A 13,761-nucleotide genomic window follows, 5' to 3' on the forward strand; every position below is an offset into this window, starting at 1 on the left:
ACCAGAAGTGGATTATGACTGTCTTATGAACATGTTTATATCCTTTATAATATTTTCAGATGCAGCAAAATATGTCTTTCTAATACCAGTGGAATTTCTTCCCAATGTGGTTACTTTTTTGTCTTTTTTTCTTTAAAAAATAATTGAACACAGAAGAGTTTAAGAAAGTCAGTGAAAAGGAACATTAAGGAGCTCAGGAACACAAGTTTGTAGTTTTAATCTTTTAGTAGGTCATTACAATGGCTTTACAAAACTATTGTGCCTTACAATCTGTTTGACATTTTCCAGGAGGTTATGTGGAGTTAATAATGGCAGTACAGATGTCATAGTGTATTTTTTTGGAAAAACCTTAATTGAGTTCCACATAGCAGGCTTCTGGTTAAGCTGTAGGTTACCTAAGACCTACGTAAGATAGTAGTAATAAATTAAGGAGCATTTTTAGTTTATAGAAATGACTGAAGCTTAGTTAGAGATCTCTGTCAGTTAAACACGGTAGGTTAAGCAATGTTAATTAAAAAAAATAAAAAATAAAAAAACCACCTTCCCCAAACAATATTTGTAGAAAAAAAGTTATTAAATGGATAGAAAATGAGTTAAGAAGATGCACTGGTAAAATGAGTGCTGTTAAATAAAGCCACAAGAAAAAGCAGTGTTAGGCAGCCATGATTTCATGTTGTAAGAATTCTGTTCTCTGACCCACAGTTCTACATAAAGACATCGGACCTTGCAGAGCAGCTACCATAACAGGAACACTTTCAAGAATTTCACTAAATGATGAAGAGGAAGAGAAGGGACCAAACCCTGAAGGAATGAGCTATTCCACCTTGCCTGGAAACATCATCTCCAAAGTCATTATCCAGCAACCAACAGGCCTCCATATGCCCATGAGTATGAGTGAACTGGCCAATCAGTGCTTGAAAAAAGACAACAGCGAGTTGCGGAGGACTGTGTATTTATGCACTGATGATAATTTGAGAGGTGCAGATATGGACATAGTCCATCCTCAAGAACGGATGATAGAAAGCGACTATATAGTCATGCCCCGGGGCTCAGTAAATACCCAGCCATCACTGAAAGATGAGAGCAAAATGAATATAGGCATGGATACGTTGCCTCATGAAAGACTGTTGCACTACAAAGTTAATCCAGAGTTCAACATGAACCCCTCTGTAATGGACCAATTTAATATCAATTTAGACCAGCATCTTCCCCCCCAAGAACATATGCAGAATTTACCATTTGAGCCCCGCACAGCAGTGAAGAATTTCATTGCCTCAGAACTGGATGACACTGCAGGATTATCAAGAAGTGAAACTGGATCCACAATATCAATGAGCTCTTTAGAGGTCAGTAGTGTATAAACAAATTGCATGCTCTGTTGCTCTAATTACATGATAAGACAATAAATTGTGCCTTGTGTCTAAGGGGTGAAGCTAATGTTTTAATTCAGTATAAATTATTGTTTTGGATCATACACTGCTCTTCATATTTCTCTTATTATCAGAGATGTTTAGACCTAGAAAACAAAATTAAAGTTTCAGAACCAGTCTGTATGAAACTGTATAGTTCTGGAGATTTAACATTCCAGACAACTGCAGGGGATTTCATGACCTACCAGGTAAAATCCACTGGAAAATTCTGTGCTGCTAAGAGAAGAAAAACTACTCCTGCAAGATACAAATGATCATTGACCCTACCTGCAAGCACATGTTGTTAAAAATATTTGCCATTTTATTGCTGACAATCATATCTGTCTCAGATATGAAAGGTCTGATTCTCTCGCTAGTGTAAACCACTCTCACTAGTGTAAATCTTGGATTCTTCCATCCAATAGCTCACCATTTACTAATTTATTTTCTATACAAGTTTACATGTGTGTGCAGGCATTGGTACAACTGAGGTGTGCAGTAGGTACAAATGAACTGCACGTGGAGTATCCTAGATTCCAGTCAGATGACAAAAGTGAACAGAAAAGCCTTGTAAAGGGATTCCGTTAATTGCTTACAGTCTCTGTGTGGAATTCACTTATAAGAGGGAAAGCTGTTTATATAATTCCTTAAACCTAAGTGTCAAATACTCCCATTCCTGTTTTTTACTTAAGCAAAACCACCAGTGAGGTGGACTTATTTCATACTTGGGCCTTCTTAAGAACAGGAAATATATTTCAGCAGCATCTCAAATGGCATGGAATGTAGTGTTCAGTAGGAAAGAAAAAGACAAATGAGAAAAACATAGGACTTACTCATTCTCTGAAAGAAGTTACATATGGGAAAAAATTCTACTGTATGTGCAAACTTGAAGCCATTAGGCATTGCACTGCAGTATTTGGACCCCTCTGTGTAGGGAAGGACTGACTTTACCTGATTTTCAGTTGTTGGACACAAAACTCTAGCTAACGTTTCATAGAATAGGAAATACTTGTTGATATTTATTTTGAAGTAAAGTTCAAGTTTTATGAGTATCTTGACTAGAGTTTGGGCAGAAGAATGTAAGAGTTTTATTTCAAGGAATAACTTTATAAGCTTTGAAAGTAATATATTTCATTTTCTTTTTAAATTGTGTATGTACTATCGTAATCTTTTCACAAGATATAATTTAACTGGAATAAATTAATTGAAAAATGAAGTGTGGGGCTTTGCAAGTATTAAAATAGCATCCACTTTTTGTTTCTTATGGCAAACATAATCTTGGAACAAATTTTCAGAATTCTTTAGAAAATATAAGTAGAAAAGAGCACTCTGTGCTTGGACAGACAGGCTCTTTCAAAGCAAGAAGTTACTTCCCTCTCCTCATATATATTAGTTAATAGCTCTTAGGTGGTGCATGTGTCCTTTTCAAATTTAATTCAACCCCAGAAGCAGGATAGCTGAAGTGACTTTCCAGTAGTATCCTCTCCTACCTATATACAATATCATCTTTCAGATACCATAATTTTTAATATACAGAGACTCAAGTCCAGCCTGATTAATATTAGACATATGGGTATCTAGTGAAGTTTCATATTTCCTTGAGAAAATATATATACCTGCCACCATACCATCCACTTCACCTGACATCTAAATTGTTCACTGGTGGTGCCTTTTTCTTTTCATTGGTGATAAAGGCCATATAGGAGACCTAAAAAGGGACACCTTACTCAAGTTGTAAAAACTGGGACAATCATTACTGAATATTACATAGAGTTCCAGTTCCTGAGACCACTTTGGAAAATCTGCCTGACAAATTTATGAGGATAATGGTATAATGTATTGCTCCTTTAGAGTTCTTCTTTTTAACTGTATTTGTATTATATTTTAAGCTTGTGTCTCAGGTAGGATATAGATACCAAGCCTAAATCACCATTCTTATATAATTTTTCTGCTCAGAAGAAACCACTAAGTATGCAGTAGAAAATGTAATAAAATATAACAAAATGTAGAAAATATTTAGTCTTTTCTAACTTGGTAAACGTATTAAGTTCAGAAAGATGCATTTTTGTCCAGAAAGCTGTAAAGAGTTATGTTATTAAACCCAACTGAACCCAGCATAATTGCATGTATTAGGAAAAAAGCAGATATTAGGGCAGATCAGAAATGAAAGGAACTCTTTTGGCTTTTGTGTCTGCCTTTGTGGTTCTCAAAACTGCTTGATTATATAGCATTACTTCATCTTTTGATAAGGTTGTGCTACAATGAATTGAAGATAGGAACATGAAAAAAAAAATTGTACTTAGGAGAAAATCAGGGTTTCAGGCAGATCCAGATAAGCAGATCCTGCCAGATAAAGGATGTGATTGTGGTATTCTGTATGCAGTGTGTAAGAAGCATGAGTGAAGTTAAAGGCCCAAAATGCAATTGGATAAAACTGGCCAGCTGGATTAACTTTTATTGCTGCCATAACCAAAGAAGGGAGGACAAGGCATTTTTTTCAAAATATTTTTGACATCCAGCACAGTAGAATTTTAGAAGATTTCAGGACTTTTCAAAAGCCAAGACTTTGTCAGACACTATGGAGCAGCAAAACCTGCAACAGGACATTCAAGACAATTCTGCCCATATTTTCCTGTACAGAGCATGACTAGACCGTCTCCAAAGGAGATCTTGAGCAGTAGGAAGCCTCCTTCACTTGTCAGGTCATACTGCTGTCCCACCTGAAGTCCAACATAAAAGTGCATAGTTTTCTGCTCTATAGGGGCATTTCTTTCACTTCTCTGAAGAAACAGAGGTGTCCCAAGACAGGCGGTGGAGACGTCCTTTTGTGTCTTCTGCATACTGCAGGGAGTTGGGTTCCTCCACTGTTTTCCAATTTACGTTTCCAGGTGCTTTCTCTGGAATTAGCATACTACTATTATTTTTTTTAAAGAATTATACACTACCAATTATCACATAAGTATAATGCACTTAGGCAGTTGTGGCCTGTGTTAACACAATTCATCTTTTTTTTTTTGTTTTACATTTATGGTCAATAGTTATTAAGAACATAATAATGGGAGTAGCTTAAGCAGCTGTTAGAGAATTTATCATCTTATCAGAATGCCTTAAGAGATCATGTGATTCATGATTTTCAGCCAAGATCCAACCCAGCTTCTGATTTCAGAAGTGCAATTATGAACGCACAAATACCTTTAGAAACAAAAAACTGCAGGCATAACTGTGTGCAACTAGACACCCTGTAAAGTACAATATATTGACATATATGCAAAATTATTTGTTCACTCATTTTATGGTAGATGCTAAACTTTGTGGCCATAAAATTGAACTAGCAGAGCTAGAAAATAGAAACTTTGAAAAACAGAAACTTTGGAAAACAGAAACTTTGGAAAATAGAAACACTACATTTTTTTCCCATTGTAGAATAAAATTATGTCTTTAAAATTTCATTTCCATCTTACTAGTAAAACACTAGAGTATTGTGTTTCAAGGAACCAGTTTTCAGAAGTATATACAGTACCATTCAAAGAAAAATTTAGCTTTTAAGCAGCATCTTTACCCTCCTAACTTCATAAAATCAATTATTTTCTGTATTTTGCACATTTTAGTATTCAATCAACGCTTAGAACAATACATGTTCATTCAAATGGACACCTTTAAATCTATAGGGAAGATCTGTCACACCTACCCCTTATATGTCTATATGGAGGCATTCATCTTCTGATATGAAAAGAGAGCTTTCCACATTTGGCTCCAGTTTGGAGTCAATAGAGAGAAATAGCTACTTCCAGACCTCTTCTAGGCATGTGCTCCAGGACGAAGTAAATCACATGCATCTGTGCAGGTGGGTTTCTTCAGCTGCCATAGAGGAAGCTACAATGAGTACTTCCAAAATCAACATCAAAAACATTATGTCCTAAATTTGGTTGGATGAATCCTACATCAGATTCTGATTCTATGATTCTATGTGTCACATACTTTGTTCCAGTTTTTATATCTGAATATTTCTTTATTGATAAAATGCTTAGTTGGGAACAATCAAATGCTTTATTATATGGGGAAGAATTTCAGCTTTCAACAGAAATGAATTCTGAATGTCTGAGAATGCCAAAATGTTTACATACAAGCATCACCCAAATAAGTATAAATTTAAGGGTCTGCAGATTCCCAATGCACAAGTCAGTGATTTTTTATTTTATTGTGATGTACACAAGAGTAGTCATGCAATTATAGACACAGACAGACATACTAGTACATCACAATTTCTTAGAAGGAGTAATTGAACATCTGGCTAATCTCCTGTACTTCTCATATACGCTTGGATTAAAACTGGCTTTGCTACCTTGGCATCAAAGTATCTTGGAGTGTGCTTCTTCAGTTCCAAGTGTTTTGATTTTAATGAAGAAAACACTCTCAATACACTTTTTTGAAATGCTTTTGGTTTGCAAGTGTACAGTTGGAGTGGGGAGCTCATTAAAATGAAATTACTTGGAAGCAAAGTTGTGCATTCCCAGCCACTTAGATGCAAGGAAATGAAGTTTAAATGCAGAATAAGATGATTGGTGCAATTTGTCTCCAAGATAAGTCATTCTTTTCTTTTTATTGTGAAAAAAAAAAAAAAGTACAACAGGGGGTAGATACCTGCTGCCTGACTGTGGGAGGAGACTTACATCATTACTTTTGTGGAAGAAGAGGGAACTATGGTTATTGTAGTGAGCAGAAATGGGAAAGACCTTAAGTAAACTCTTAGCAGAGAAAGGGCATGCAAAGAGAAGAGAAAAAAATTTAATCTACTTTGCAAGAACAACAAGGAAAGGATTTTCCAAACTGTTTGCCATGTAAAGGACTGGAATTCTCTTTCCAGTCTCATATCTTCTTTCTTTATTTTTTTGTCTCAATTTCTGCTGAGATCTTTATATGGAGAAAGACAAAAGTCTTTAAAGGGGAAGTTGATTGTGTGGCCAAAATAATTCATCTCCATTCATGAGAGCCCTTAAAACATTTAAAGAAAGTCAACTCCAGAGCTCCTTGGACAAATCTCTGATATAGGACTTGGGGAAAAAATCGGTACAGCTGAGAAGATAAAAGATCCTGAAGTGCAAAGAAAAGGAAAAGATATAAGGAGGAGAGAAAGACAGACAGGCATGCTGAATAAAGGGGGGAGGAAAGATGGCAGAAATGGAGAAGCAGCTTAAAATAAGTGTTAGGGAGAATGAAATAAAAGCACCAGGAGAGCAGCAAAATCTAAAAAAAAAATATATTTAAAAGCAAACAAACAAACAAAAACACATTAGAAGAGAGAAGAAATATGCAGTTAAAATAGTCAGTCTTGTCAATAAAGTACCAAAGCATCAGGCAGGACAAAAACAAAATGGTGTGAAGTCATTTTGATTTATGATACGAGAAGGAGAGAGGGAAGAAAGGGAGAAAAATAAAAATAAAAATATAGACACCAGCAGCACAGGAATTTCCCTTTTTCATGTTTCCACGTTGCATTTATTTTCATGCATTCTGTATATCCTGTTTCTCTCCCTCCTATTTCTCATTTCATTCTTCAATAAGCTGTGGAGACAGTTCTTGCCAATTTTGTGACTTGCAGTGAAATAAAGCCCTAAAACCACCCTCTTTCTTTCACTTGAATGAGTAGGTCTTAGATTGCTCTGACTTTAGAAATTCTTGCAGCTTACGTTCATATGACCATACAGGAGTGGGGTAGAATCCGGCAGAGCTGATTCTAGCAACTGAAGATGTAAAGAACCAAAATTTTACTCAGCATTATGAAGTGTAGCATATATTTCAGTCTTTACATTATAAGCAGCTATCTTAGCTACATATGTTCCTTAAGAAACATATTTTCAATTGTTTTTTTCACTTAGAAATGCTTCTTTTCCCCTGAAAGTCTTCAGAAACACAAAACAATTGTTGTTTTTTGAGTAAATACACATGCAGGTTACCCTATAAAAAAACAGGGAGTGGCAAAACAGAATACTTTGCCAGAATACTTTTAAATTGAGATCTCTGAAGTTACATTTGTGCTGTGCATTGATGTGCTAAATTTGCTAGCGTAAAGACTTAAAACTGCCACATTGAAGAGCAAATCCATTTTTTCATGAAATTTTGCTTGCTTTATGTCTAACTCATATGATGTACTAATGGCCAACATAATCTTCTACTCAGAAACCAAGGGGATTTTCAGTTAGATACACACAAAAGGCATTTTAAATCAAAACTGTCTATCCACATTCCCATTTTACATCTCTGAGGCCCCAAAAAAAATACTTTAAGTTTTTTTCAGGGAAAAAAATCTTCCCCAGGCTAAGATCTTGTATGTCAAATCTAATCTCAGGGTGAATTAGAAACTGCTGATAATAAGGCCTTATATTAATGGAAGTATGGTTATAGCCCTCACTATAATATAGTATCTCTGGTTTCAATTATACTTTGCACAATGCGATATATCTTCAGGAGTATCTCATATAATTAATCAGGTAGTGGTGTAATGCATATTAGGACATGGAGAAAACCAGGCATTTGTTGTTTTACAGAGACAGAGAGGGATTTTATTAGTCATTTACTGAGAGCAGCTCTGTCCTGGTACCATTGGATTAGTGCATGCTGGTGTATGGAAATTATTCTTCAGTATTCTATTTTCGTCCCTCAGTGAGCAGAGTTTAAAGTTGCTCTGGAATTACACAGAGAAGCTATATGTGATAGTACAAAGTAAAATTGATTTTAAATAAATTACTACTGCAGACCTTTTAGCAGAATTTCACTTTGGTCCTGGCGGGCATGAGAGGTAGATGGGTTTGGTGTTTTGTTTGTTTGTTTGTTTGTTTTTTTCTGTAAAATGGATTTTATCAATTATGATCAAAGAGCTGCAGAAATCACAGATGGAAAAAACCTTGTCAGGTCATCTCTTCTATCAATGCAAGAACATTTTCTACATCACATTTACTCCAATATATAGTCAAACTTCACTCTCAAGACTAGAGTGAAGGGCTTCCACTGTTTACCACAGCAGATTATTGTGCAGTTACATAACCTTTATTGATCCTTGACAGCATCTTTGAAAGTTCCTTTATTTTTTCTAATTTTTCTGAGTTACAACTTTTCAGATTTTTCTCACACCCGCTTAGTTTATCAGTGAAAGAAAGTGAAGCACAAGCACAGAACAGATGTTCTTTACTATATGTTTAAAATAAATGTGTTTGTGATAGATTCCTGTTGAGCCATAGAAAAATCCTCGCTGAGACAAACCTGTAGTATGACCTATCTGGTCATAACTGGTGTGATCTAACAGCAGAATTATAATAGTTAACTCTTTCTGACAATAGCACAGCTAAATATATTGCAGTCTGTTGGATATGTCTTCTTACCATGTAAACAGGGATAGGGTTGTCTGGCTGCAAAGCATAATAATCCAGCTATGCCAGGAATAGTTTCACTGTCATCAGGCAGATTTAAGGAAAAACATAAAAGCTCCAATTTTATAAATCACAATACCTACAAACTACACGTCTTCCACATTTTCACTTAATGTTCTCAGTCAGTTATACCAAGTTTATTACTGAACTGTAGCTTAAATATAACTTTTTCAAATACATTTTTCAAAACTACCCATGCTGTACATGTTTCTTCTTTTGTAACCATTGAGCTTTTACAATGTGATCTAATTGCACCTTAAAAATAGATCATTCTGCCTTATAAATATGTAGATTTATTCAGGTGCTGATTTACTGTGGCATGATGAAGGCGCATGTCAAATGTACACTATTACCATGGTCCTCTTAATGTGAGTGAGGAGTAAGAACTTAGCTGCTTTAAGAATTTGGGCATAAATGTCCTCATGTTTTTCTTACCATCAAGACCTATGTTTCATGTTTTTATGATACTTATTTTTGCAGAATTGTTGAATTTATTCTTATATACTTTCTTCAAAGTGTGCTGGGTTAAGTCAGGCCTTACTGATTAAAGACAGATTCTCCAAAGCTTGTTGGTGGTTATTTTAAGTGTATTATATTGTTCTTTTATGGTGCCTCCCAGCTCTTTAAGCATCAGAGTGTGTCGACAGTGCTACAGTGATGTTCTTCATATTATTGTGGATTGGAGCATAAATATTTTACTACAAAACCAGGCAATATGTTCACAAAGTGGTATTATCAAAGGCTCAGAGACCAAACATCTTCCACTTCCCACAGCTGAAAGACTTGTAAAATTATTTATTTCAATTGCAAGAAAATGAAACAGCTTACTAAAACCTGTATGTTCGTAAAACCAAATAAAATCAAAGTCTAATGAAGACTGTAACATTATTAATCTTGAATTAATGGGTTTGATTTGTGTCTTGCTGCAGAAATTAGCAACAATTTGAAAAGGCTCTTTCACTATAACTTAAATCCACTCTATCCTACCACAAAAATGAGGGTTAAATTGTAGCAGTAAGCCTTTTTCTTTTCTTGGGGTACTTTCCCCTACCTTTACCTCTCCTTCCTGAAGGAGAATGTATTTTTTTTCTTTCCATTCACATGTTCTTTGCACTCTTTTTCAGCTCTTCAAACTCTTGTTTCTACACCTGTCTATTTCAAGCCATCCAATTTCCAACCTTAGGAGAAAAAAGACATATTTATATTTTAATAGTTCTGCTTCTTTCTGATATAATTTGACTTTACAATTGGTTTCTTTTAGAATCTGTAAAAAAAATCTGCACTAAATTAATTGTCATATGTTTAAGCCACAATATTCTGCTGCATTGTATACGAGTGATCACTAGTAAATTGTTCTTGCTTTATATCAGATGCTTTGAATCAGATTTGTCATAAGTGTAAAATAAAATCATTGCTTTCTCCATCCAAATTTTCATTGCAAACAAACAAGCTGAAGCCATGGAAAGTGTACATGGCTTCAGCTCGATTTTGTTATCATTTATTCCATCAATATCAATGGAGTTGTACCAATGTAAACCTGATATAGGAAAGAATCAATTCCTGTATACTTATAAAAAGTTGAAACTGATAGCTGTGTAAAAAGTATAACTATGATGATGTAAAGTATATATTTTATGCACCAAAAGATCCAATTACATGCAAATAATATGCACATTATGCATCCCATTGAATTGCAGTCTGATTTATTTCAGAAAAAAACAATAAGATACCACTCAAACTGTATGCAAAGTCACGCACTAATCTTAAATTATCAAGATAAAATCTACAACCTCTTACAGAATACCTAATATATATCTGATAGGAAAACAAGAATGTTATTTAGACTCATTAATATGATATGGTGAATAGTTCCCTTGTTAATACAACCTCTTTTTTCTTTCTTTTTTACTGCTTAATAGAGAAGAAAATCACGTTATTCGGACCTTGACTTTGAAGTAAGTTTTATTAAATTATTCCTGATTATTAGAAGTATTTTCCTAAAAGTAAATGTGTTCATTTTAGCGGATTTTAGCCTTCTGGCATAGTGGATGTCATAGTTTTTTTTCAAATGGTACAGAACATGATGAGCAATTCATTAAAACTACTTTGGTGCAACTTGTTCGTAAAATATTCTGAGGTCAAACTTTCACATTGCAATATTAACCATCATGGTTTCAGTTTTTAAAGTCTCTCCCTCTTCATTTTCATCTGATATTTTTTTTGTTTGGTTTTGGTTTGGTTTTGGTTTTTTTTTGCTGGCTATCTGCTGAAAAACTGTGACACTTCTGTAGGACAGGCTACATTACAGTGGGTTGGAGTTTCACATCCAAACCGTGGTTATGGATGTGTCAGATTTTGAACAATGAAGTGCTGCAGTTGTCAAAGCTTATGGATCATATGCTATGTGAAGACTAACTTTATGTAAGGTTCTTTAGGCTTTCAGACTTAGACTTCATTGAGTGAGAAGGTTTGATTGTGTTAGTTAATGACCATTTAGTTCTATCTCAGTCAGTGTGATTTAGTCTCTTAGAGTTTTATTTTAGGGTTGTTTCTTTTTTTCTCTACTCTCTACCAGAAGTAACACAGCAGTTAGATTTCAAGGGGATGTTAACAATTTATGGATTTGGGGGTTTTGCATAGGTTGTCTGTTCATGTATATTAATAGTTTTATATAAATCATTATGTGTGTCTCCAGAGAAGTTGAACAATCATAACATTTGCATGGAACCCACAGATCTTGTGTTAAACTTTAACATCCAGTTACCAGTACATATCGATGATAAATTACCATGTTTGTTTGCAGGCACAAACCAAAGCAATTTTTTAATTATTATTTGGGCTGTAAGCACAGCACATGTACTTTCAGATTTCAGATTCTAGTCCATAGGAAAGAAGGAGGCAGAACTAGCAAAATGCAGCCATAGTGGTCATAGAAACCTAGCAATGAGAGAAGAGTTTGCTGTGGTAACCTGCTTTTACTGAAATGCTGACCTTCTGATTGTGCTTTCTTGGTAGGTTAACTTCAAGCCTTGATCTCTTGTCATTGTCCCCCAGAAATTATAGCTACCTTAAGCCATCATGTAACATCTCAAATAATGCACCAGTCAAAGATTTACACAGTATGTTTAAGGAAAATAAAAATAAAAGATGGCTCTTAATATGCTTTAGGATAAATTCATAGAAAGGAAGAAGAAAAACATGAATCAACAACAGAATTTTGAAGAGCAAGCAGTTCAAAAATGAAATTCAATCAATATAACTGGAAATTTTATAATTATATTAATATAAAGAATTCTAATTTTTACTGTTTCTTGTTGAAAAGTAGGACTATCATGCCATTCACAATGAGAACTTTCTCTGTGGCAACAAATACTAAAATATTCTTCCTAACACTCAAGAGAGTGTAATCCAGCACAAAATAAACACCAACAATGCAGTGCTCATTCTGGTCTCAAAAACCAGTCCTCCCATTACATATTTTATTTTGACTCACATAGTTTTTTTTAAGATGCTTACACATTTTTCATGCCTTGTTTGCAACATTATTGCTCCACCACCTAGTATTTTTAGAAGTATCATTATAATGCAGGAAAGTATATTTGTCCATAAAAAGGGAAGGATGGGACCATTGGGGGTGACTTGTGAGGAGAAGAGAGTGGCAATGATACTGTGCTGATTGCTGCTGTGTTTTAGAAGTGCTGACTCAAAGTAACCCCATCTCACCTCCCTGTTTTATGGTTCCTCTGATTAAGCCTGTGGGTTTTCCCATGTTCTTACTCAGAGCATGGCTGTCTATCTAAGGTAAAACAAAATAAAGAAGCTATAAAATGTTCAAATAGCCACCCAAACTCCTTCCCTCAGCAAGACATCCTGATGAAGGGAATTGCGGTAGTGCTGTGTGGCCAAAACAGTACTATTCTGATACCTCAAAGCAGCTTGACTGCAAAATAGAATAGAGCCTGGAGATGAGGCTGAGCTAGAGTGATTGGACATACTACTTAAATGTTTAAAACTTTCTCTTCTTTGTCTTTGATAGTGCCAGCTGGCATTCTCTGAGACAATGTCTCCCCACAGTTCTCAGGTTAACAAATGCTGTGGGTGTGATTCTGAGAATAAAAAATGTTAAATACACAGTACAGACAAAACTGTCAAGCTTGGCTCCCTCCGTCCTTTTCATTTTAACACTCTCCTAACAGTCTTTACCCCTTCAACCTCTCATACTTTTTTCTCTGTATGCATACAAGACAAACCCTTAGCTTGTGCCTACTGTACTAAATTAGACATTTTGGGGGGAATATTCCTTGGTGCTAAAATGTCAGGTTTTATGTTTATTTTTGAATGATCTTCACTATTTTAATCTGGACCACCCTTGTGTCTCGCAACAGTTCCTGAAATGTCTTTAGGGAACTTGTACAACCTAGGTGCCATTCACAATAAGCAATTTGTATTGTTGCAAGTTGTAGACTTCTTATTTTAGGTACTAAAAGAACTTAGTAGCATTCATGAAGAACATTCCATGCTAGATGGTGCCAGAGAATGGTCTTGGACATGTTTGACTTACTACTGTAGACTCACAGTTTCATAGTTAAAAAAAAAAAAAAAAGACTTTGCTAGTGGGCTGAAATGCAACACTCACCTTAATAAAGACAGTTTGAAGTAAAACCAAAGAAATACAAGAAAAACAATTTTCTTATTAGGGCCACAGATTACGCTCAAAGCCAGCTGCTGTGTAGTATGAACTCAGGCAGATTATGACTGTACCCAACACCACAAAATATTCTCTGTCCTTTTTATCTCGAGTATATATAGAGATGTAGGTGTAGTTTTAAGGACTTTTGCAATGCACTATAAAAAATAAAGATCCTCTGACTGTGCTGGGTATTGTTAGAGAAAATTTATGTCTCTAGTCAAAGGAAAGGGAGAGAGTA

General features: G+C 35.1%; 1 protein-coding gene across 1 annotated transcript in view; it reads left to right on the top strand.

Moving 5' to 3' along the window:
• LOC103769056 (brain-specific angiogenesis inhibitor 3) overlaps nucleotides 1–13,761 on the top strand; it is a 97,441-nt gene that overhangs the window by 76,502 nt on the left and 7,178 nt on the right. The window contains exons 11-12 of the mRNA XM_008936232.1: nucleotides 703–1,346; nucleotides 10,753–10,788. Coding sequence (XP_008934480.1) covers nucleotides 703–1,346; nucleotides 10,753–10,788 — 680 coding nt within the window. The remainder of the gene's footprint in view (nucleotides 1–702; nucleotides 1,347–10,752; nucleotides 10,789–13,761) is intronic.

The sequence above is a fragment of the Merops nubicus genome, unplaced genomic scaffold (genome assembly GCF_000691845.1).
Source record: "Merops nubicus isolate BGI_N331 unplaced genomic scaffold, ASM69184v1 scaffold2270, whole genome shotgun sequence".
NCBI lineage: Eukaryota > Metazoa > Chordata > Aves > Coraciiformes > Meropidae > Merops > Merops nubicus.